The following is a 26165-nucleotide window of genomic DNA, read 5'->3' on the forward strand; positions in this document are numbered from 1 at the left end:
TGAATTGAGAGTAAAATCCAAAGACTTTATCATTTACAAATTAACATAAGAACTCAGTTGACAAATTGAATGATGGATTAGTTGGATCATTCATTCCTGCCTTCATTGTCCATTCAACTCTGACTATTAATTATGGTGCTTGATGCAGGTGATTCAAAGAATGATCTTTGCCTTTTCTAGCTTTATGTCTAATAGGGAAGGAAGACTAACTTAGATGCTTACAAATGATTTAGATTCTGAGTACGTAAAATGAAAATCTAAATGCACTAAAGAGTGGTTGTTGCCCAGATAAGGTATGGAATGGAATAATTTTTCATGAAGCTGTGATTTCAGGACTGTAATTGGATTTATGTGGTTTTTATTTTGTAGATGATTGCCTTGCTCAGTGTGGCAATGACTGCAGATCTTACTGCTGTGATGGGACCACACCTTACTGTTGCTCCTACTACGCCTATATTGGGAATATCCTCTCGTGAGTATCGGTCAAATTTGACAACATCAATTCTCTTTCCCTTGCCCAGTTATGTTTTCAAAAAGTACTAAGCTATAGGTCTAGGTAAGAAATTTTAAGAGTGGCTATTGACATAAAATCTTTACTAGAGATACTAAATACTCATCACTATCTAGTACGTTATTTGACAAAATGTGCAGATTAATATACAAAATAACTTGCCTTTATTAGAAGGAAGTTAAAAGAGATACTCTTTTACAGCTTATGTAATAATAGCAATGTTTTATTGTTTTATAATAACAATGTTTTAAGTGGATCGTATTCATAGTATTGATCTTTTTTAACATTGTAAATTATGTTTTTTGTCTGCTTTGTTGAAGGATTTATAAGTTAGAATTTGTCATTTAATTATGACCAGTTTGTTTTGTCATCCATGTATTTGTCTAACTCATCCAGTAGATATCAGGGAAAAGATACATTATGAATAAAAAAACACTTGAGATATGAAATGTCAATTTTCTACACGATGCAAATGAAGCAACTTCAGGAAACAAGTTTAGAACCCAAGATAGGCTAGGTATCAGCAATGTAATGTAATACCCATCTACAAAAAGCAATGAGACATACACACTTAGAATGCGTTAAGCATTTCTCCATTGCAAATTAAATATTTATTTTAGAGATGCTTCTGGGCAAAGGGAAATGGAGAAGCAGAAACTGCCTTCAGGGTTGCATGTCTACAAAATGTACAACTCTCTGTTCCTCTCCTCAGACCTCCAAGTGGAGAAATTAAAGGTAGAGAATTAGGAACATAAGACTGTTCTGAGTCAAAAATCACCTGTGGCTTTCAGATACTGGCAAGAGTCTAGCCTCTGTTCTCCTTAGTTTTTATTTTTCAAGTGAACCTGAGGACGATTTGGGAACTGTCCTGTTGTGGCTTAGCTCATGTCTTAAAGGCTTAAGTGGAACCAGGGATGATTAGGCACGAAAACATGTCCATTGAGACACCTTATAAATCATTCTCCATTTCCTGAGAATAGAAAACCTGGTATGATACAAACGGTCTAGAATCAAAGCTGAGGCTGATGTTAGAGACCATGTCTCTCTGAATAATACAAAAAAGAATCATACTTCAGGATCCTCTTGCAGTCTATCATGACTATGTAAGAAATATCATGCTCTCACAAAGATTGATGAGTGGATCTTAAGCGTTCTTTGAAATGAAACTCTAAATAAAATGTTTGAATTGTTTTGTATGGACGATTTGGTGGAAAAGAAATGAAGTCCTTTCCTTACATTACAGCACAAGGGTCAGAGTGATAGTTACAGGAATTAATCTGCTCAGAATATCTGAACTATAAATTTATAATGATGTTTCACGTTGCATGTCACTTCACACTTTTAAAGTAATTTAAAATACATTATGACTAAATTCCAATTTTATTTCTAGTGGTCTCCCCATGCCAGATGCTGCCGGTCCAGGTAGATGTGTGAGTGGGCCCAGCAGGTGTTATAGAGTGATTCTGTAGGTCTTTGATCCTCTTGCTCCCGACCCAGTTCCCTGTTCACTAACTACATCATGGTGTGGGTGGTGCCATTATTTCTCACTTATAGCTACCTCCATCCTGGTAAATGTATGTTCAAGACGTAACATTACTTATTAATCATAAAACTTTAAAAAATTTAAATTTATAGGTGTGCTTTATATGTTTTATATTTCAATCAGATTCATATTTTTATGGTACATATTCTAGGTCTTTAATGTCACCACTTGGTTAAAATAAAGAATTAGTTAAGTTAATACATTTATCTGGATTATAAGGGCTGTATACTTTTAATGTTTGAAAAACAAATTATTGTGTTGATTGGGGGAAATAAACACAGATGGTTTTATATTTCAGGCAGTTGAAACTGAATTTTCTGTTCAAAATAGAAATCACTAAGTAAATCCATTGGTAAACAATTCTTAGGGGGGAGAAAGGAGGTGGGGTTAACGTGTTTTCCCTACTGGATAAAAAAGAATACATTTTCAGGATTTCCAGTTATTGTTTAAGATTTGAAAAGAGTTCTTAACTCCACCCAAAGCTTGTTTTTTATAAGTTGGGTTGGGGGTTGAGAGAAAAAGAAAATCATTGCAAGAATGCTTATGAAAGTTCTTTCATGCACATATTTTCAAATATTGCTATTTTGGATCTCATAAACCATGCTTCCTCTCTTCCAAGCATCCGGACACATTTTTAATATAAAGCAATTTTAATCATCTTAACAGAAAATTAAATGTTTGTGGTTATCAGGCAAGTAATAAGAATGAAAGCAATAAACACAATAGAATGTTATATATCCTAAATGAAAAGTTTTATAAATTGGTCATAATTTGGTTTCTATTTTTGTCTGTTTAAAAATAGAAAATATCTTGGCTCAGTTTAAAATGAGCTAAAAAGAGTACAAAATACAATTTGGTTATTCTAGGCTGTTCATAAGTGGTAAGGAAGCTACACTTGATCCTGGTGGCTGAGGCCTCTCCCGTCACCTTAAAAATACTCAGAGCAGACATGTTTATCCCTTTATTCTGTTTACTTCAACTCTCCTTTTTGTTTTGCAAAGTGACCATTAAGACTCATTTGTGAAGAGATCACAAGAGCTAACTTTCAATTTACCTTTCAGTTGAAAGTCTTTTACTTTTTTGATATTTTATCTGAATATGAATTAACTTTGACAAATTCAGATTCTCCTTCTCCCTTCTTTCCTTTTCTGCTTAGGAATTTAAAAATGTTCTTGTGTCTCATGAAAAAACTTAAAAAAAAAGAAAACTTTTAAAATAGCATATCTACCTTTTTTAATTGAGATATAATTACATATAACATTATATTTGTTTCAGGTGTATAAGATAATGATTCAATGTCTGCATATATTGCAAAATGACCACCACAATAAGTCTATTTAACATATCTACTTAAAATAGTATAGCGTATCTATTTTTGATCGTTATGGTCAAAGATAATGACTTCAGTGTAGAAAAATAATAGTATCATTTTCCAGAATTTAAGGATCATTTCACTGAAGTCAACATATACTATGCAATCAATTACTTGTCAATAATTGAGTGCCCAGAACCAGGGCAGCACTGAGCTAGATCCTGGGACCCAAAGATGAATAAGTGATATACCCTAACCTCTAGGATCTTGCAATCTAATAAGGAAGAGAATGTAGAAAAATAATTCTAATTCGATGATCTATTCTATGAAGTGTTATTGGAGAAAACAGCTAAGTCTCTGTGTGTGTGTGTGTGTGTGAGTGTGTGTGTGTGTGTGTGTCTGTGTGGTTAGAAAGAAACGTTTAGAGAAAGCCTCATTAACATGAAAATTGAACAGAGGTTTGAAGGAAGAGTAGATATTTACATAAATGGACACTGAAGAAAGGAAAGTGCATCGCTGACAGAGAGACTCTTGCTTATAAAGACAAAGCTATAAGGAAGGAAATAATCAATTGGAGAAAATCCATGTTGTTCAGTGTTGCTAATGAGGTAGGGATAAATTCTGAATATAACATACAAATAAGTAAGTAAGAGAAAAGCAAAGTTTTTACTTTTTCATACTTTCATTGTAGATTACATACGTTTATTGGTCGTGCCTAACACAACTGAAAAACAATAATTCAATATTTTCCTGGAAATAAGATAGCTGGTTGGAATAAATATTGAGAACCATTTATGAACCATTTATGATAGGATATGTGACCTTGAAATTTTTTCTACATTTTTGTTCACAAGAATAACTACCTGAAGAGTAGAAGCCTCAATATGTTTGAAAATGAGAATTGGGCCAATTCAAGAAGTAAACAATTTCTCATCAAGTTGTTTCAAAAACATTTCATTCAGCCACTGTTCTCCATGGAAGATAAACATATGTGATGAATATGGAAAGGGATATTTCAATTTTTGCTGTTGATGAAATTGAATTGCCATTCCCTAGAGAAAGGGTCCAGTGTAAAAATGTGATTTGTAGAGAAGTCTTTAGAATTGGTATAATTCAAGGGAAGAGAGGGTGCAGTTGAGTCTAATTACTGTTAGACTTTACTGAAAATGAAGGTAAGCTGCTCTGTGAGAAAGAGAATACCTGTAATTGAACAATATTGAATATGAACCAATAATGACAGGGTTGGACTTAGTGAGCCAGATGTCAAGATGTAAGATTTAATCCTTACTCCAAAATAGATTTTTGCTTTTCCAGTTTGCCTTTGTAAAATGCAGATCTGTCTAGGGATTCTTCAGAGCTCCATCTGGCCAACACAAAATCCCCACAGGGAAAAACCAAGAGGAAGAACTAATAATGGAAATCCTGGTGGGATTAAGTTTCCTTTCTTCTAAATGAATTGTGAAAGATGTATTGCCTGCAGTTTTGCAAAGACAGCTAATAAATATCACAGATGTGATTTTAGAGCCGTGTTACATAGGAAAGCAAAACTGAGTTAAAAGATAAAGGTTTCATATTTTCAAATGGCATTTGAGGTCTGCTTATTAAGTAGCTGAGCATTCTGAATAAAACACATGAGACTATTCACGTGACAGAAATATAATGCATTTTGAAAGGACTTTGGCATTGGTAAAAACATCATTTAAATTAATTAAATTTAAATATTCTTAGCACTTAGATACAGAAAAAACACTTCTGAATAGTACATACTAAGCAAATCAAAGTTTGTGGGAGTCTTATTTTTGTTTTAGTAATGACACAAAGATAAATAATTAATATGGTGTTAAAATAAATTGGCGTTGATTCAAAATGTAACAAATTATGCTTCATATACAAAGAAAGTCAGTGTTTCTCAGGAGACCTATATTGACATTTTATGGGTTACTTTATTAAGAACACATATATATGTGTAGATGTCTAAAACTTTTCTCAGTCAAATCTATATTCTATTCAATCATAATTACCTCTGTAAATTAAGCTTAATTGTCAGAAACATAATTTGTATTTAGGAAGTAATAAATGAAGTTTTTAGAGCAGAGTCTCAGCAATTCATTTGTATAAATATGTACAGAGATATTCTATGTTCTACACCAGGTACTGGGGGATACAGTCATGAATCAAGCATGGTTTCTGCCCTTGCATTGCTATAAGCTGCTAGGGAACACAAAACTATAAATAAATAGTTTAATCTACTGGGGAAAGCACAAAATGCAGTGGAATCAGAGAAGGGAGCTTTTAGTCCAACTTTAGGGTTCTGGGAAGACTTCTTGAAAGAGTAATTCTAAGATCAACCTCAAATGTAAAAAACAGTTGATAAAATTCATCACTGAAAGTTAAAAGAAAACACTTAGCAAACTAGGAAAACTACTTTTACCCTAATATCTAAAACAAAACAAAAACACCCTACTTCAAGCACCATACTTAATGGTCAAATGTTATAACCCTTCTCTTGAAAGACAACTATAAGACAAGTTAGCATCTAGCTTCACTTCTACTCAGCATCCTACTGTCTCAGTCAGTATAACCAATGAGACACATTAAAAAGAGGTAATAAGAATTGGAAAGGAAGAAACTAAATGGTTATTATTTGCAAATGATATGATTTGGCAATTGTATACTCCTCAAACTATAAAAACAAATGAGAGAATTCACCAAGATTGCAGGATGTAAGATCAGTGTACAAAAATTAGTGCATTCTTATATATCTGCAACACTTAGAAAATGTAATATGTGTACACAAATCTCATTTACAACATAAAAAACTATAAGATACCCAGTGAGAAATCCAATAATAATATATGCATGGCATTTATGGAGCAATATAATTACATAAAAATTTCAAGGGATGAAAGCGAGAACTGAAGAAATTAAAAGATACACCGTATTGTAGGAATACTGCAAGGATGTCAACATTGGGAAATGCAGATTCTTTTTTGAACTATTTTCAAATTCAATGCAATTCTAATCAAAACCTACAGGACCATTTTTTTGTTGAGTTTGTCTTACTGAGATTAAAATTTGTGTGAGACAGTAAAGGATATAGAAAAAAGAAGACAGTTATGAAAAAGAACAAAGTGGTAAGAGTTTGTTCTAATAATCTTAGAGACACTAAGATTATTGTAAAGTCATAGAACATAAATTGTGTGATATTAACAGATAAGCTGATAGAATATAGAGCTTAGAAATTAACTCTTGTATATATGGGAACTTAGGTAACAGAGATGGCGTTTCAAACCAGTGAAGGTAGATGGATTACTTAATAAATGATGCTGAGACAATTAGTTAGCCTCGTAGATAAACATTAAACTATGTCATTCCATCACATTATACCCCAAAATCTACTCCAATTGGACTAATTACATAAGTGCAAGAAGCAAACACAACTTTTTAAAGGGGAGAGAATGGCATTATGGTATCATGAAAGGAAACATTTCTAAAATAAAAGATAAAAAGCAGAAACAATAAAACCACTAAAACAACTGTAAAACCAATAAAACTAAAACCACTGAACTGTATATTTTAAAATGGCGAAATGTATGATAAGACAATACATCTCAATTAAATTTTTTAAATATATAAAGCAACCGAATTCCACAGATAAAGTGTGAGGCAAACATACCACTTGGAAAAGATATTTGCAATTATAAATATCTACATAGTTGTAATTTATATAATTCATGGAAGATTAGTATCTAGAATGCCTCAACAGGAAAATGCACATTGTATGTGCAGAAAGAAAAAGTGATAGAGCAGAAACCTGGAAGGACAGTGAAGGTTTGGAAGTCACTCCACCTGGCTGGCTAAAGCAGGGAAATGCAATACCATCTCACAGCCGTCAGACTGGCAATGCTCTGTAAATCTGATAGCGCCAAGCAGTGGGCCAAGGTGAAGGGGAGCTCACACTGCTGGTGGGAGAATATACAGTTAGAAACACTTGGAGAGCAATTTGACCACGTGCAGTAAAGACGAAGACGGGCGTACTTTAGGACTTAGCAGTACCTCTTCTGTATATATTCCCTAGAAAATTCTCAAGTATGCAGGAAACATTTGTAATGTTGGCTGACATATTATTTAAAATAGCAAAACATTGGGAGCAACTTAAATTTCCATCGGAGGAAAATGGATAAAGTACATTCATACAATGCAATGAGATACCATAATTAAAATAAATCAGTGCATAGTCATGTCTCATTATAGTAAATCTCAAAATTGGTAATGCTGCGTGGAAAAGCACTAACAAAGAATGTGCCAAACATGGTAGTATTTGTGCAAAGTTAAAAACATACAGTAAATAATTCTGTGTGTTACTTGGGGAAACAAGCACACGTGGGAAATGTGTAAATGTTTGAGGGAGAGAAGGGTACACATGAATTTCAGAATTGCCTGGGATTGAGGGGTTTCCTGGGATTCAGGATGTTCAGATCCCCAAGCGAGATGGGTCCTGGACAGATGGGGGTGAGTTGGTCATCCGAGGGAGAAGAGCAGGAAGTAGGCCTCCAACTCTCTTATTTGATTACTTAAAAAAATCAAACATCTGAAACAAGTATTATAAATTATTGACATTAATACGTCTGGGTGGTGAGTGAGTGAGTGTTTTACTGCTATTTTCTGCAATTCTTATATGTTTGAAAATCTGTATAACTTAAAAAAGAAAACAATGGAAAAGTTTGATGCTGACTGTAATGGGTTCACACAGTGGAATTCTGAGACCAATTCCACTGTGTGGGTTTTCCAACACCACCAAGCAATTACCTCAGTTTTGACACTATCTGTGTGGAGATAGCATCAGATCCCACAGCTTAAGGACTCAGTTCTACAAGACTGCTTCCCTGCCTCCCACTTCAGCCACCAATTCCAAGTCCAGGTTGTCACCTGTGCTTCTGACTGACAGGTTATTGATTGGAGGTTCAAATGACTCCCTCCTTGGGTTCAATTAATTTGCTAGAGAAGCTCACAGAACCCAGAGATATATTTTATTTACTAGATACTGGTTTATTATTATAATATAAAAGGATATAACTCAGGAACAACCAAATGGAAGAGATGTGTAGGGCAAAGTATGGGAAAAGGGCTCATAGCTTCCATGCCCTCTCCAGCTGCTCTACTCCCCACTCATCTCCACATGTTCACCAACCTGAGAGCTCTCCAAACCCTATAGTCCTTTTGGGTTTTTATGAAGGCTCTATCACAAAGGCATGATTGATTAAATTACTGCCCATTGATGATTGAACTCAATTTCCAGCCCTTCTCTCTTCCCCGAGGTCTGGAGTGGAACTGAAAGTTCCAACCCTCTAATCATAGGGTTGGTTTCCCTAGCAACCAGCCTCTATCCTTAGGTACTTTCCAAAGTCACCTCATTAACGTAAACTGAGGGGTTTGTTATGAATATCAAGGCGTTTTTATTGCTCTTGTCACTTAGGAAATTCCAGAGGTCTTAGGAGCTCTGTATCAGACACAGGGACAAAGATCAAATATATATTTCTTATTATAACTATCACAATACCTTGTTAATGCAGATTCTGATTCGGTAGGTAGGTCTGGGGTAGGACTTGAGACTCTGAGTTTTTAACAAACTCCCAAGTGGTGCTGCTGTTGCCCATCCCCCAAGCACAGTGAGGTAGAGAGGGCTGGCATTATTTGACAATGTCCTGTACAACAGGATGACACGATAGAAGAGATTAGGATTGAAGACTGATGGGATGTAGGGCAAGAGATTGGGGCTAAAAAGAGGAACCAGTCCAAAAATAACTGAACTTTCTTCTTTGGATGATTGGGTGGATTGCGTTCTGGGAACGCAAAGGGAATATTCAAGAAAGTTCAGAGAAGGGAGTGAATTTCATTTTTAATATGCTGAGTGGCATGAGCGGGGGTGAAGGGTGGTAATAGGCTTATAGGCCAAATTTCCTGGGCCTTCAGTGGGTGGAATGCCTAGAGGTGCTGGTTGAAAATGTGTGGGAATGAATGAGATTCTGAAGAGGTGTGAGGAGGAGAACAGCACACTATTGATGGAGCCTCAGGGAGATCAGGCATACACTGTGATTTTTTTTCCCCCTCTCTATACTTGATCAACTTCCTGAGCAGTGTTTTACACCAATTTTAGCCTCCCTTAAAGTGTCCCCCCATCCGTTCAAAATTTTTTCACCCTTCTGAAAATGGATCCGCCCTTCCCTAATCATCCTGAAAACACCTTCCGTGGCTGTAAGGACAGTAAATGCCTTTATTTTCTTCTATGCGCATCTTGGGTTTTTATATTACGTAAAAGACAGGATTCATGGCATTTCAGTTTGTTCTGAATTGCATACGGTGTGATAACCCAGCCGTTGATGTGGGGATCCATCTTCATTTATTCTGATTGTGACCAAATCAAATAAACTCATATCTAGTTATATATTCCATGTTTTAAGGGCTACCTTAATTACATAGAAATCAGAGTTGAGTATTATAAGAAAAAGTGTGTTTCTTGATGGCAGGGATTATTAGAGTGAAGGGAACTACTGCTTACTTGATGTCTTTTTTAGTCCCAGATGCTTAAAATATATTAGTTTATTAATCTTCGGAATAGACCTCATCACCTAGGTAATGTTATTCCAGTCTGTACAGATCAAGACGATGAGGCTCAATTGAGTAATGTGTCGAAATTCACGCAGCTGCTACATAACAAGCTGGCATGTAAAACTATATGTGCTGGACCTCTTTCTGCTACTCTCCACTGGCTCTTGAAATCCTGAAGATTTGGGGGTGGGGTGATGGAAACTATTCATTGCTAGAAGACCTTATGAAGTCCCTAACACCGTATTTTGGGGGGAGCCTTTTCTTACCCTCAATATCTGGATTAAATTCTCTCCTATTGCTGCCATAACATTATCTACCATGTTATTATGTATCAGTTCATTCAAGTTCCTGAATTATCTGTCTGCCCTTCCACACTCTAGACCCCGAGGGAACAAGAAGGCAATCTGACCACTAATCATTGAAGGTAGAGGGCCTAACCAACTCCTCTGTTTAAACATGAAAAGCCTGACATTTTGTATGTTCTAAATAAATACGTATCATCTGGATACATACTTGCTCAGAAAAGTCAAAGCATAATTTGAGTATGTTATTGATTTCAGAGAATTAATTTTCGTGGAATAGGAATCAGGCATCACTACAAAGTAAAATAAGTGATTTCTATGGATTCAGTCATCACCTTCTAGACATATTGTGTATGATGACAAATTATAATCAGATAAGATTAGAACTCAAGTGGCAATTTGATTATAATGATTTAACCTCTTGTCATATTTCATTGACAGAGCACATATTTGAATGTGCTGTATTGATGAGGACATATGACCTGCCAGCCTATGACTATTAAGGCAACAGGCTGCTATACAACTCTATTTAGTTGCATAATTTTGGGAGATAAAATATTTTACTGATAATATTAAAAGGGAAGAATTATGCACACAGTAATTTTTATTCTATTAAATCAGAAGAATTCAGGTGGGCAACTGCAGGCCACAACACAGTTATCTTCCAGCTGTCTCCCAGCTGCAAAATGTTAGGGTGAACACACCCATAATGAATGACAATTTCAGAGGGTGATGATAACCTCATAAAGTGTAATAAGATTCCATCTGAAAGTGCCGTGAGTGAAAGCCTTGCCTATTTCACCTGTAGTAACTCAGAGACAAACAGAGTTTGTAACGTCGATATTCATTGTTACAGAAAGAGAAAGAAGAAAGATCTTACAGGTAACAAGAAGAATGCTTTTTTTATGCCTTTGCACAAATCTGACAAAAAGAGAAAAACATGACGAATTGCTTTAAACATATCCTGTAGGAAGTCACACTGTCAAAAAGGTGGGCAGAACTATATCTCTCCATGCTGCATTTTACAAACAATAAGTGCTACTGTGGTTGCAAATAACCAACTGTACAATGTTGATACAACATTTTTCTTCTACACACAAGGCATCATACAAAATCAGTCTCCAAAGCATCACACAGAGGGAAATGGTTGAATTTAAATTTATCAAATAAATGGTAAAAACTCAACTTTGCAGTTGCAATCTCAAGTAATACCCATACTTTACATTAAATAAATAAACCTTTTTGCACTTTGCCAAGTAGAATTAAACAGAAAACAATTCTTTGTGAGTCTATTCTTAGTAGTAGTTTCCATGATAGTAGATTATAGACGAAAGACCATGTGTGTTTGGATTCACAAAAATTGTGAGTTCCTCTTCTTTTATGCTGTGATAAACTTTATTCTCCGATATCATGGAGCCTCTGTTTATTAATTTATAAAAAGGGAACAGCAGTAACAATTTCTCTGTCTCAGAATTAGGATGAAGGAAATATTTGTGCATAAAAGCACTTAGAAGGGCTTTGGAAATTCTTCCTGTCATTAATGAAAACACTGGGTCATGAAAATATCTGCAGTTTGGGAAAAGAGGAAAGAGATGGGGAGCAACGTGACTTCTCAAGGTCGTTTGGAAAGCCCATAACTGACCAGCAGAGTGTCACTTTGTGTGCGAGGCTCTCTCCCTGGTCTTCCAGGCCCAAACATGGGCATGTCTCCTCATGAGAGCACTTTCAGCCTTGAGTGAAATAAATGGCCTACTTAATCAAATGTGATTGCAGCCTGATAACTGCAAAGGCAGCTAATTAAGTACTGTGTCCTGCTGCCCAGCAGTTGCTAAAAGCATAATACGGCCCCGAAAGTCATGTGCATTAAGTAGACAAATCTGCCATGTTGCCCGAGGCTGACCTGTGAGTTAGAGAAGCTGACTCAAAAATGGGGTAAACAAGTCTAAACAAAAATGTTTAAACCTGATTTATGAAACAATCACACATGTAATACCAAAAATCAGGTGACAGTGATTTGCTTTACAAAAGGATTCATTATAGAGTTCCAATTAATTCACTATTCAAAATTTATTTTATTCACAACTTTTCAGAATTGTACACTGTGCGTATGGCTGGTCCATCTCTATTGATGACATATTAATAATCAACACACAAAGCAGTGGTCTAATGGTTAGCCATTTCGGCAGAGTGATCACAGTCCTCTATAGATTTGAGCATGCTTTTGCATGTAAAAGTTTAGAATTGCCCTGATTAGGCTTTGAAAAGAAAAATGTGTGACTCAGCAGTTCCCTCAATATGTTGAGTGCTTATAAGACTTATAAGAATACAAAGGGCAATGACTTGCCTCTGATAATATTGTATACAACCTATATTTCCAACAATTGCCAGATTGAAAGTATTTTCAGTGATAGCAAATAAACGCCAAATGGTATGCTGAATGAAACGTCATTGGTCATGGCAAGGATCCGCTGAGGTCTATCAATTCTAAAATGAGTTTCTTTTGACTCAGCTTGTTGGCTTTAAACATCCAGCTTATTGTATATTTTGCATAGTGTTTGCAGTAAAATCATTTTTCTCTCAGTACCTTTTGTTGGAACGCTTGGCTCCAGTTTGGGGTAAGATTGAGAAAGTACATTCCACTGTCTGCCTCCCACTGAATGCAGCTGTAGAACGTGGATAGAACCATGAAACTATTTCAGGTATACAGAAGGCAAATAGTAGTAAGCAAATTGGGGAATAAGACTGAAATTTGAAGTACTGCCTACCTAGCCATGAGTTTACCAGTTTCATGTTTCCTCTGTTTACTCCCTCTGGACTAAACATAGCCCCAAACACATAAATAGGCTTCAGGACATGGACAGAGAGAGATACAGGAGAAGCTCTCTACTTCTGGCCAAATAAGCAAGGTCTCTTCAAGCTCAAAGACAGTGGGGGAACTACCCTCACATATTTGTTCTCTTGGGCAGCTCCCAAGTGATCTTTTGGTTGCTGTAGCAGTGGCAGTGACAATGACAGCCACAGCACCTGACAGGAACCGAAAACTCTGAGAACAGGGAGTTCTCAGATCAGAATGATGTAATAACAGGAAGATGAGGTGAATTTTTTTCTGCCGTTATCTTCCCATTGTTCAACATTGAATATGAACACAAAGAGAAGAGTAAATAAAGCCCATCTTTCTGACCAGAGAACCAAAAAGTGTTGCCCCCAGGGATCCAGAAAGTACTAGGGAGATCACCAAGGTAGAGGAACTCAAGGAAGTGACCCCAAAAGTTGCTGTGAACTCCTGGACTCATCTCAAGTTGCACAGGCATGGATCTGACCCTAAATAGTGTACCATAGACCTTGACAACTGAATATAGGTCCCAAATTGGCACTTGTGTATTGTACACACGGGAAAGAGCTAAACCTGACTGCAAAGGCTTTGAAATGAAACTTACATTGAAACCATAACCCACAGAAGTCTGATTGGAACTTATGGTCTAAATTGAACCTGGTTGATTGCCTGCTAAAAATATATATATCAAGATTCACCATAACCTTAAACAAAACCCAACGTCTTACAACATAATATTCAAAAAGTCTAGGACAACATCCAAAGTTACTCAGCATACAAACAACAAGGAAATCTGAACTTACAAAGGAAAATATAATCATTAAGCAACAGAGATGTTGGAATTATTGAACAGAGACTCTAAAGCAGCTATAATGAAAATGACCCAAGGAGTAAGCAGAAACACTATTTGAAATTAATGAAAAGACAGAAATAGATAATATGAGGAACCCAATGGAAATTTCAGAACAGTACAATAACGAAGGTTTAAAAAATTCACTGGATGAGCTCCATAGAAGAATAGAGATAACAGAGTAAAGAATATGTGAATTTGGAGACAAAACAGTAGAAATTGTCCAACCTGAAAACAGAAGCAAAAAATATTGAGAAAGAAAGAAGAACAGAGTCTCAGGGACCTTTGGGACAATAACAAAAGGTCTAGCGTTCATGTCATCAGAGTCCTAGAAGAGAGGAGGAAGAGTGTGGTGCAGAAAATTTTTCAAGTTTGGAGAAAGGGAGAAACTACAGATTCAAAGAGCTTAAATCCAAAAAAGGAAAAACTTTAAGAAATCCACACAGACACATTATAATGAAACTACTGAAAAGTAAAGAAAAAAGTCTTGAAAGCAGACAAAAAATAAACAACATATTACCTGTTGGAGAGCTATGATTTGAATGATTCCACATTGCTCATCAGAAAACAGGGAGGCCAGAGAAGTGGTGCATTGTTCAACTGCTGGAAAAATAAATAAATAAATAAATAAATAAATAAATAAATAAATAAATAATCAATTCTTACTTCTATAACCAGCAAAATTATCTTTCATGAATAAAGGTGAAATATAGACACTCAGATTAAGTAAAACTAAGAATATATTTAGCAAGCTGACTTGATCTAAAAGAATTACTAAAAATTCTTCAGCAAGAAGGCAAGTGATATCGGAAGGAAATTTGGAATATACGAAAAGAACAGTAATGAAATTGGCATATGTCTTGGTAAATATAATAGACTATTTCCTCCTTCTGAGTTATTTTAAATATGTTAAACTATTTAACGTAAAAACATATAGTATTGTATATTACTATTTTCAATGGATGTAGATATAACATATAATTACAGCATAAAAAGGAAAGGGACCTAGAAGATGGTGTGGTTCTATAGTCCAACTAAATTGCTATAAAAGTGATTGTAGATGATGATGAAAAGTTAAGTATGTACTCTGCAATCCTTAGAACATTCACTAAAAAGAAAAACAAAAACATATAAACCAACAACAACAAAAAAATCCCTGTAGTGCAATTTAGTCAAAAGAAGGCAGGAAAGGGGAATTAAAGGAATGCAACAGAGAAAAGAAACACAAAACAAATAATGTGATAGACCTAGATCCAAACATCAATAAATTACATTAATGATCAAAACACACCAACTACAGGAAAGAGAATGGATATTTTTAACTGAGATAAATTTATCCTCTCTACATGAAACTCATTTCACCTACAATGATATAGGTAGGTTAAAAGTATGGGAGGAGGAGAGGAAATGGGGAGATGTTGGTCAAGGGGTACAAAGTTTCAATTACTTAAGATTAATAAGTTCTGGAGATCTAATATATAACAGTGTGACTATAGTTGACACTGAATTACACTATATTGTGTAACCGAAATTTGCTAAGAGTTCAGATCTTAAGTTTTCTCAACACACACACACACACACACACACACACACACACACACACACACGAAAAAGGTAACTAAGTGAGGTGATGGATATAATTACCTTGACTGTGATGATTATTTTACAGTGTATATATATATCAAATCATTAAGTTGTATACCTTAAAGATACAGTATTTTGCCATGTATAATGCGCACTTTTTTGCCCACATTTGTGAGGGAAAAATAAAGATGTGCTTTATACATTATACATGGATGGTACTAATTCCACACCTACGTAAGTAGTTTTAATTCTTTTATTTACGCTTATGAGTTAAAAGTGTAACTCTAGAAATCAATAATTATATCCATATGCAAAATAATACCCTGTATGTAATATGATAATAGGTTTTGTTGCACTTATGACGAACTTGCAAACGAAGAGTTCTTGACCTTCTGTGAGGCGTAAATATCGTAAATTTGTTACCAGTACATAAAATTTCTTGTACCTTGTATCTGGTATTGTGTTTTGTAATTATTTGTTACATAAAATTTCTTATACCATAATATGTTAAAAAATAAAATCTAAAACTCCTTTATAATACAAAAACAAGTACCTAAATGTAAACAAATTAAAATTTGAATTAAAAAATTAAAATGAAAGATTATTTTCCCGGAAAGTTTGGGCCGAAAATGTGGGTGTGCATTATACACCACAAAATACAGTATATAATTTTAATTGTCAATTACGCCTTAATAGAACTGGGGGAAATAAATAAGCTATCAAGCCATGAAAAGAAGGGAAAAAAAAGTAAAAGGAGGGAAAAAGATATGCCATGCAATCCTTAACCAAAAGAAAACTAGAGTTGGATACATTAATCTAAGACAAAGTCCAGAGCAGAGACTATTACCAGAGATAAAAAGTGATATCACATAATGAGAAAAGGGTCAACCAAGAAGATATAACAATTGAAAGAAGAAATTTAAAATTTTGACACTTGGTTTTTATAAACAACAAGTAGGGAAACTAATTTTGTTTGTTGAAACACACCTTACAAAGGAAAAAGAACAATAACACGTATGTTGACTTACATACAGGGCTAAATGAAATTATTTGCATTTTCACTTTCTTCATTTTAAATTATGAGTTATATAAGTTAATACAGATAATACAGTGGAAGCTTAGATTTACTCTATTCCAATATGAAACCAATCTAAAACTTGACTATGCCTGGCATTTTTATGTGTAAACACCTCCTCTAGGAAAAGAGATGTTGAAGAGATGGCCCACACATATGGTTTTTTGTAGTGCACCAAAAACCCATTGCAGTAACGGTAGAAACATTAATTTCACAGAGTGGATGGAGAGTGTGTTCTGTAGGTGATATAGAATAAAGACAAAGACACAAGCACCAGAAAATTGAGTGTTGATAATTAAATGCTGTGGTAAAAATGACTAAAATAATTAATTTCAACTTAGGTTTAAAAGATACATTGTTTCATAAAAGGTGGAAGAGAATTTTGGGGGTGGAATGAGTGTAATATTAAAAGCAAGACTCTTTAATCACTAGCAGGCTTTCCCAACTATATTCATACATTTTTAAAAATTCATTAAACTTTTTAAAAGAATGATCCTGGATTTTTTTCTTTTAATCTAAATATTGATGAGAAGAGAAAGCTCACACAGAACTGCAAGACCGAAAAATGCATTCCTTTCAAGAATGAAATTAGTTCATAAGAAAGTAGTTCATAAGGGAGAAGAGCTTATCCTAAAATGATTTATCCAAAGCCAGTAAAATCTATCCTACTTTTCAGATTATGCTATTAGGAAGACTAACCCTCAGGTGTTTCAATTAATCGATGATCTGATTTAAAGATCTACAAAATCTTGTAGGGTGTTTTTCCCCCCTGTATTGCATCATTTGTTTCAAATAACACTTTTAAGCTTATATTGGCATAGAAGAAGCAAAAACACATTTATTCATTTTTAAAATAACATTGAAGCTTTTAAAGATCTTGTGATTATAAATACTAGACATTAATTATGTCTGTTCAGTGGAAAATAAGTAGAGATTTCACAGCATTTTCATTAGTTTAAATCAGAGGTTCCTAAACTGTAGCATCCATGAGAATTCCTGGGAATACATGCTAAAAATGTATTTTCTCACTACCTAATCTGGAAATTCAGGTTCAGTAGGTCCACAATGGGGGCATGAAACCTATATTTTTGTTAACCACCTCCCACTAGAAGATTCTGGAACAAATGGCCCTTGGACCACACTAATCTACATAAACCATACCAAAAATCATTTCATTTTGAAGTCCGATTATCCTGCTTAGTTATCAAATTAAGAAACATAAACTGTCATTTCATGAACTATAACTTCTTTACGCTTACATAGACTTATATAAAGGTTTATTTTAAATTACTATGGTAAATATTTTCTGGAGTATTGAAAATAAAATGCCATGGAGCTTTATTTACATTTGGTCAAAGTAATTGGATAGAGTTCTTAGTATTACTCGAGAACCAATGAGTTCTCAGTCAGTTCATGAGCAGTCAAACTTACAAAGCTTTTACCTCTCCCAAAAATAGGTTTCTAAAATGGTGATGACATTAGAATCTGTCCCCTAGGTGGCTACAAGAAATAAATCAGTTAATACTTATGAACAAATTAGAACAGCAGGTGGTTCTCAGTAATTATTAGCTACCATCTATTCTTCAATGTATGCTTCCTTTATATTAATTACCTCATACACGATGTCTAACTCAGGGAATGGTATTCATATAATAAGAAAGTTGTGTTGGTTTACACATGATTTTCTCTTGGCAAAGGGAGTCAAAAAAAAAGTGGGAATAGAAACACAGTCTTCAGCCAGACAGAACAAAACCCTTTGCTTAAGTGCTACACAGGCTGGACCCCTACTTGCTCTATTTTAAGAAAAATAAAAGTGTGCTCATGCCCAGGGCTCCCTAACCACAAAAATGCACCTTAGCCTTACTCAGGTCTTGACCCCTGGCAGATTGCACTTTCATCTGCATTGTCTCAGTGCTAGGAAGCTGGCATTTCCAGTAGATTGTTTTTGTGCCTTTTTAATATCCTCTGAGGTAGGCTTCGGCCACAGGGAGCTTCCGTTTCGAACTGGGCCTGTTTTTTCCTGAGTAGCCATTATTGCTGCTCCAGTACCCCAAACCCAGTAGAATCTATTGCAGCGTTAGTGAAGCTTTCTGGTCAGGGTCCTATTTTGCATGCGCCTCTTCATTGCATCTAAGAAAGTGCATTCACATGGTCATGCATTTTTGTAACACAAAGTAAGATATTTAGACTGTCTCTTTTAGGACCACAGTTTCTTTACATTTCAGTTTTTTCTCCCTCGGGGGCTTTGGAATGGCTGCAGTATTTTAGGGATCCAGCTGGGGGAACTCAAATGGTGGCTACATTTAGTCTAACTTTAGTATATATTTATATGGTTCATAGTCACGTCCATGTATAATTAAGTTATTGCTAGCCATTCAATTATAGGAATGGCTTCCAAAAATGATCTAACAGCCAAAGCAAATTTCCATCCATCATGCTAGAAGAAAGACTACATTATCTTTCTCTTTTCTGTTTGGAAAAAGATATTGCAAAGTCATTGTCACGTGAAGAGGAGCTCAAAGAATCTGCAGCCAAATAAATTGTGGTAAAAGATACAGGAACTTATACTGCTGAATTGTGAAACTAATATTACAGTTAAATTAATATATTTTCCTTAAAAAGGGTCCTCATGCTTCAGACTCCACTGGTTTTGATTAGCAATTTGCATAGATCTCAACTGGTCTGTCTCTAATCTGTTTTCCCACGAATCATATTATTTTTAATTCACAATATTGTAAAACTTCAGCATGTTGAGGAATACATACATCATCTTATAGCAGAAACATCTATGGTTATTTTTATCATTGCTACAATTATGGGACCTTGGCAGGAGGAGGGAGGCATACATTCAACCAAACCTGCTCAACAATAGAAAGATTTTTTAAAAATATGATTTGGTATTTTATATTTTATTTTGTATTTTAAAAACTTTACCTTTTGTACATGAAAAACTACATTTTAAGAAACTGTCAAGTAATTAAATCCCATAGAAACATTACCGCTTTTTCTGAAATTAAAAGCTAAGCAGATCATAGTTGTCTTGATATATGTACTGGACTTGCATTTTGTTATAAAAGCTACAAACCATTTGTTCCTGCTTTATTTTGTTTTAAAAATCTCTGATATCTAAAAGTAGCAAGGTCCACGTCCCACTTACGAAAACACTTACTTTTTGCACTTATTTCAATTACTTTAAATTATCTATTAAACCTTTCTTATTGAGAAGTAAATCAGGTAAACCATCTTTAATTTTATTAGGAGTATTATTTCATCAGAAGGTAGAAACTTCACAGTACACCTGTCTGACTGGGTGTACTGTTGCCATCTTGGAATTAAACTCATATCTTTCTGTGAGAAATAAATAAATAAAGCAGCTTAGAGGATACAGTGATGTGGGTGGTACTTTAAACTGGATGGTCAGGGATGAGCCCCTCAGGGGCCCTGAGTTGGTGAGCAGAGAACTAAGACAAATGAGAAAGCAGCCATGCAAACATTTCAGAGAAAACCACCTCACACGGTGAGATGCAAATCCGGAGACTCTACTATGATGTGATTAATGAGAAAATAGAATTTTAAAAATAAAATCTTTCAAAATAGCACCAAGATCTTATATTTGTAACAACTATATTATAATTTTAACATAAATTTGCCAAATTAGGAATTAAACCCAGAACAGGATTTATAGTAGAGAAATTGTGTTATTGAATATGTTCTGAAACATTTAACCTATTCTGAAACGGTTTTGGCATCCCGTTAAGTTATTCTTTTCATGTCATTTTACACTCAAATTATAAGTTATCTTATTCTCTATCTAAACCTGTATCTTCATAACATAAAAAGTATGTAATTAGTGTTTCAATTATAAAGTTATCCTCTAAAATGTATTTAAATTATGTTAAGCAATTTTCATAAAATCATCTTTCTTCCGATATTTTCATTAATGCATACGTACATCCTAAGTATCACCAGGGTACATTGCAATGTATACCCATCAAAAGTGTCTTTGGAGATGAACCCTGATTACAAAGGGTTTATAAAATTATTTTTGTAAGTCAGAAAAGAGATATATAAACATTGCATTCTTATGATAAACATTTGGCTAATAAATCCTAAGTAAGTTTTGATTTATAAAATCTTTTATGGCCCTTGGGATTCAAGTAACTGATTTATGAGTCAGTATGCTAAAATCTATAATTTGGTCAGGCATAAATCTTATTCTGTGATTTTTGCTTTAACATGTAATTCATAAATCTTGGTCAGTGTAAGTTATTATGTTCTAAATGCTCTGCATTTAGCAGTGGGTCTCCTACGGACCTATTTTAGGATGCTGATTAAACGTAGTAACTTTCACATAATTCAGTTAAATAAAAACAGCTGCTGAACAGAACTTTCTCTGTATTCTAGTGGGCAAGTTAGTAAAAGTGAGCTCTAAACACATCAGTGATTTCAAAGTATTTTAGCTTTAAAACAGTAAAATATTATAATTATAGTTATTGTTGATTTAAACCACATATCCAGTCTCTCTTTTTCTATAGAAATAAAATTTTCAAAGAGTACAATATCAGCCCAGGATAAACACCACATTTCCCAGCTTTCCTTGTATCTAGGTGTGACCATGTGACTAACTTATAGCCAATGACATGTGAGAAGAGGTGAGAAGTGTAACTTCAGTATGTACACTGGCTGGAGTATAAAAGTAACTCAAGTCTAAGTGGGGAAGGGAAGGAGTTCAGTCTCCTGACATGACAGTGCCATTCTTTGAGCCCTGGCGCCCTACACCATGATAGATGGATGACTGGGAAAACAACTTCTAATATTTTTAGAAGTTAATTTAAATCTTTCAATATGGCAGAGAGAATCAGTGAAAACAAAACTTACAGAGATCACACTTAATGGAATATTTCTCCCTAAGTTTTGAAACAGGGCAAAGGTATCTATCAACTTCTATTCAATATTTCCAGGGCAACTAGGTAAGTTAAAGAAATAAAAGGCACACTGATCAGAAAGAAGTATAACTCTATTTAAAGATGACAATTTTTTTACATAGAAAAGCTTAATGTACAAAATAATTACTAAAAGATAAACTTTTTTTTCTGTTTTCAGTGAATTTTATTAAATATTATTTGTCAGGAACTCTGCTAATTATTGTAGACATGAGGTAAATGTGATTCAATCCTTGCCTTTGTTAAATTTATTCCTAAGTAGTAATTTGTTTCTTAATGCTCCAATACATAGAACTGTTTTTAATTTTGTTTTCTGTTTGCTGCTAGAATATACAAATATAATTGGTAATAGTTTGTAAATCCTGTATACAACCTTGCTAAATTCACTTAGTTCTTCTAGTAATTATTTTGTACATTAGGATTTTCTGTGCAAAAAAAATTGTCATCTTCAAATAGTTATACTTCTTTCTGACCTGTGTGCCTTTTATTTCTTTTTCTTACTTTATTGCCCTGGAAATATTGAATAGAAGTTCACAGATATCTTTGCTTTATTTCAGAATTTAGGGGGAAATATTCCAGTAAGTGTGATCCCTGTAATTTTTTTCACTGATTCTCTTAGTCATAGTGAGTAAATTCTCTTCTGTCCTTAAAGATTAAGGTTAAATTTCATCAAATACTTTTTTTTGTATCTATTGAAATTATCATATGTTTAGTTCTCTTGTTACATGATTATATTGACTGACTTTCAAATTTTAAACCATCCTTGCATTCCTGAGAGACTCCCTACTTAGTTTTGATTTTTTAATCTTTTTTATATATTTCTGAATTTAATCTAGGAAGGTTTAGTTGTGGATTTTTACACCTATGTTCATGAGAGATATTAGTCTGTAATTTAATTTTCTTGTAAATGTTTTTACAAGTTTTGCTTTTGGGGTTATGTTAGCATCATAAAACCCAGGAAATGTACTTTCTTCCTCTATTTTTGGAAACAGACTGTATGACATTGATTTATTTCTACTTTAAAGGGTGGATGGAATTAATCAGTGAAGCCATCTGGGTCTGCAGTTCTATTCAGATATTTTTTATAATAACTTTAATTTTTAATAGATATGGGACAATTTAGATTTTCTATTTGATTTACATATCTTTCAAAATTGGTTTTTTACTTCTCCTAAGTTTCCAAATTTAATTTTAATAAGTTTATAATATTTTATTATCCTTTAATATCTACAGAATCTGTAGTGATAAACCCTCTTTTATTCCAGTTATTATTAATTCATATTCTTATTTGTTTTTTAATTAGTCTACCTTATCTAGGGATTTCTCAATATTTTTGATATTTTCAAGAAGCAACTTTAGATTTTATTGATGTTTTCTACTGTTTGTTTTCTAACTCATTGATTTCTGCCCTTTATTATTTCCTCCAACTTAGTTTATGTTTGCACTTCTCTTTTTTCCCTAGCTTCTTAAGATGGAAGCTTAGATCATTGATGGTAGACCTTACTTTCTTTCTAATATAATCATTTAAAGATAAATTTTCCTCTATGCACTGTATAATTACATCCCACAAATGTTGCTAGGGTGTACTTTTCTAATCATTGACATGCAAATCTATTCTAATTTCCTTTATGATTCATTTTTTGACCGAAGCATACTTCTTTAATTCCAAATATTTGGAGATTTCTCAGTATCTTATTATGGATTTCTAATTTAGTCGTGTTTGGGTATGAGACCATACTCTGGAAAATTTCAAATTTTAAACTTTATTAAGATTTGTGTTTGGCCCAGCATATGACCTATCTTGGTGAACGCACCATGTGCATTTGAAAGGAGTGTGCACTCTGCATTGGCTAGGTGTAGTATTCTATAAATGGCAATCACTCAAGGTGGTTATAGTGTTCTTCAAATCGTCTATATCCTCACTGACTTTTTAGTTGTTTTCTTAATTGCTGAGGTAGACTGTTAAATTTCCAACCATAATTGTGAATTTGCCTAGTCCTCCCTTTAATGCTACTAATTTTGCCTCATGGATTTCAAAACTTTTTTGTTCCTAAGTGCAAATGCATTTTGAATGTTGTCTTTCTGAGGAATTGACCTTTTATCATTATAAAAATATTTGTTTAATTCCCAGCCTTTGTCTTGGAATTCAGAGGGCATTTAACTGAATTTTTTATATTTAAATACCTCTCATGTAGACAGCATACACATATACTTCATGCCTTTTACGCTATTCTGACAATCTTTGGCTTTTAATTGGAGTACCGAGTTTCCCATTAATGTAATTACTGATGCGGTTGGATTTAGGGCTATCAGCTTACTATTTGTTTCCTGTTTATCTTATTTGCTTTGTGTTCCTTTGTTCCCCTTACCCTGTAACTTTTTAGTTAATTGATTGCTTTTAAAATTTCACTTTATTTATTGGTGTTTTGTTTACCTCTATGTATTATTATTTTAGTGGTGCTCTACAGATTACAATACACATCCTTAGTTTTTCAGTCTGTTGAAGGTTAATGTTATAAAATGTAATAACTTATTTTTTTAGTGCAATTTTATAAGTCTTGTACTCCCTGTAACTTGTCCTATGGTTTTCATGTTTATTACATATTATGTTATACTTGCTATCATTTTTACTTTATACAGTCATCAATATATTTTTAAAATTAAGACCTGAATTTTTTTATCTGGCATAATTTCCCTTAGGTTTAAAGAACGTCCTTTAGCTTTTCTCATAGAGAGTCTGATGGAGAATTATCTTTGTTTTTTTTTTTCACGTGGAAATACCTTTATTTCACCTTTATTCCTGAAAGTTATTTGTGCTCCATATAGAATTCAAAGTTAACTGTTGTTTTCATTTGGCACTTTAAAGGTAACATTCCACTGTGTTCTGTCTTCCAATGTTTCTGCTGAGAAGTCATTGGGAACTTGTAATTTTGTTGCTGGATATGTAATGTGTCCTTTTTCTCTGCACACTTTCAAGACTCTCTTTATCTTCTGTTTTCATCAGTTTCACTGTCATATTTCCAAGGGTTTTGTTTTTGTTGTTTTCTATTTATACTGGATAGTATAAATAGGTTTTTGAATGTGTAAAAATTTCAGAAATTTTCACCCATTCTTTCCTCAGATGTTGGATTTACCCAATTCTGTCTTTTGTCTCCTTCGAAAACTCCATACTGACCTTTTGATATAGCCCCACATCACAGAGACTGTTATTTTTTCCGTGCTTTTTCATTTCTGTTCTCCACATTGTATAATTTTGATTGAATCATCTTCAAGTTACTGACTCTTCTTTTATGTTCAATATCCTGTGAAGCCCATCCAATAAATTTTTTGATTCAGATGTTGTATTTTTCATTTCTAGAATTTCCATTGGATACCACCTCTCTGCTGAGATTTCCTGTTCATCCTTTCATCACAAACATTTTTTCCTTTGTTATAGTTGAGCATAGTTATAATAGATACATTAAAATCCGTGTTTGCTAATTCTACCATCTGTGTCATTTCAGGATAAGTTTCCTTGATTAGCAGACACTTGGTCCTGTACAAAACATCCACGGAGACATCTGATCCATGCTGACCCATTTATCTAACCCCATGTGCCATAAACAGCTAGGCTACTGAGGCAAGAAGGGTTATTATTGGCAATACAGCCACAACACAAGCAAAAAAAAAATGATAGTATTTTTTTATGTATTAATCCTGTAAACCAAAAGTATATATAACTGTTCTGGGCTGTTTGAACCCAGGGATGTTTCCTAAATATGGACATTTTGGATAGGACCAGATGTCAGAAACTGTTTAGCATGGACAAAATGTCTCCGCGAATGTTTTGGACAGGACCAAATGTCCCACAAGGCTTTTAATTGCCTTTCCTCTTGACTATACGTCTAGTACTTTGAGATGTGTCCTGGATATTGAGAAAAATACATGATAGAGACTAGATTCTGCTATTTCCTTGAGTGTGGATTCTTTTCGTTTGTTTGTCTTATCAGGTAATTAACATTGGAAGGACTCAAGTCCCAGTGTTTGTCACTCCGACATTGGAGTGACTAAAATCCGTTCAGTTCTTTTAGCCTTAGCAAGGCTGCTGGCAATTTGCCTCATGCACCCATAATTCAAAGATCATTCTGATATTTTCCCCCAGATTTTACATGCAAAATGTAATGTTCCCCTCCCCCTATAGTTTCTCCTTTCCCTAACTTACTCTCTCACTTGCCATCTACTTTGATACTCCTAAACTCTGACCTCTGGTTCTGAAACCCAGTGCACTGCAGAGGGTCCTAGCCAAGATGTAACTGATTTGCTTAATCTGACTGGGGCATGCCCTTGAGCAAAGAGGCTTATCAATAGAAAATTTCACCAAATTCCATTTCCTTCTTCCAGACTTTGACTCTCCAATTTATGTCTGCTTTGGGTTTGTCTCCAGTGACTTCAGGGTGGTATTTTTTTATATTTTGTCAAGAATTTATAGTTGTTTTCTTTGGTAGGGTTATACCAACAGGAGCAACTCCACTTTTACCATTCTACCAGAATGAGAAACTCCCACTTCCCTGGTCGCTGCCTTAGAACTCATAGTCTGGTGTCCTAAGCAAAGACACTAGAAGCA

The 26165-nt window shown here is 34.3% G+C and overlaps 1 protein-coding gene and 1 long non-coding RNA gene across 5 annotated transcripts in view; one reads left to right on the forward strand and one right to left on the reverse strand.

Annotated features, from left to right (window-relative positions):
• The window catches only part of LOC141570173 (uncharacterized), a 402630-nt gene that overhangs the window by 269832 nt on the left and 106633 nt on the right, over positions 1–26165 (reverse strand). For all 3 annotated transcript variants that reach the window (XR_012494127.1, XR_012494126.1, XR_012494128.1), the window contains exon 3: positions 14481–14563. This is a non-coding gene — a long non-coding RNA (uncharacterized LOC141570173). The remainder of the gene's footprint in view (positions 1–14480; positions 14564–26165) is intronic.
• CYYR1 (cysteine and tyrosine rich 1) overlaps positions 1–26165 on the forward strand; it is a 114554-nt gene that overhangs the window by 5509 nt on the left and 82880 nt on the right. For both annotated transcript variants that reach the window (XM_019729871.2, XM_019729870.2), the window contains exon 2: positions 370–472. In XM_019729871.2, coding sequence (XP_019585430.1) covers positions 370–472 — 103 coding nt within the window. The remainder of the gene's footprint in view (positions 1–369; positions 473–26165) is intronic.

Source organism: Rhinolophus sinicus, linkage group LG01 (genome assembly GCF_036562045.2).
Source record: "Rhinolophus sinicus isolate RSC01 linkage group LG01, ASM3656204v1, whole genome shotgun sequence".
Lineage (NCBI taxonomy): Eukaryota > Metazoa > Chordata > Mammalia > Chiroptera > Rhinolophidae > Rhinolophus > Rhinolophus sinicus.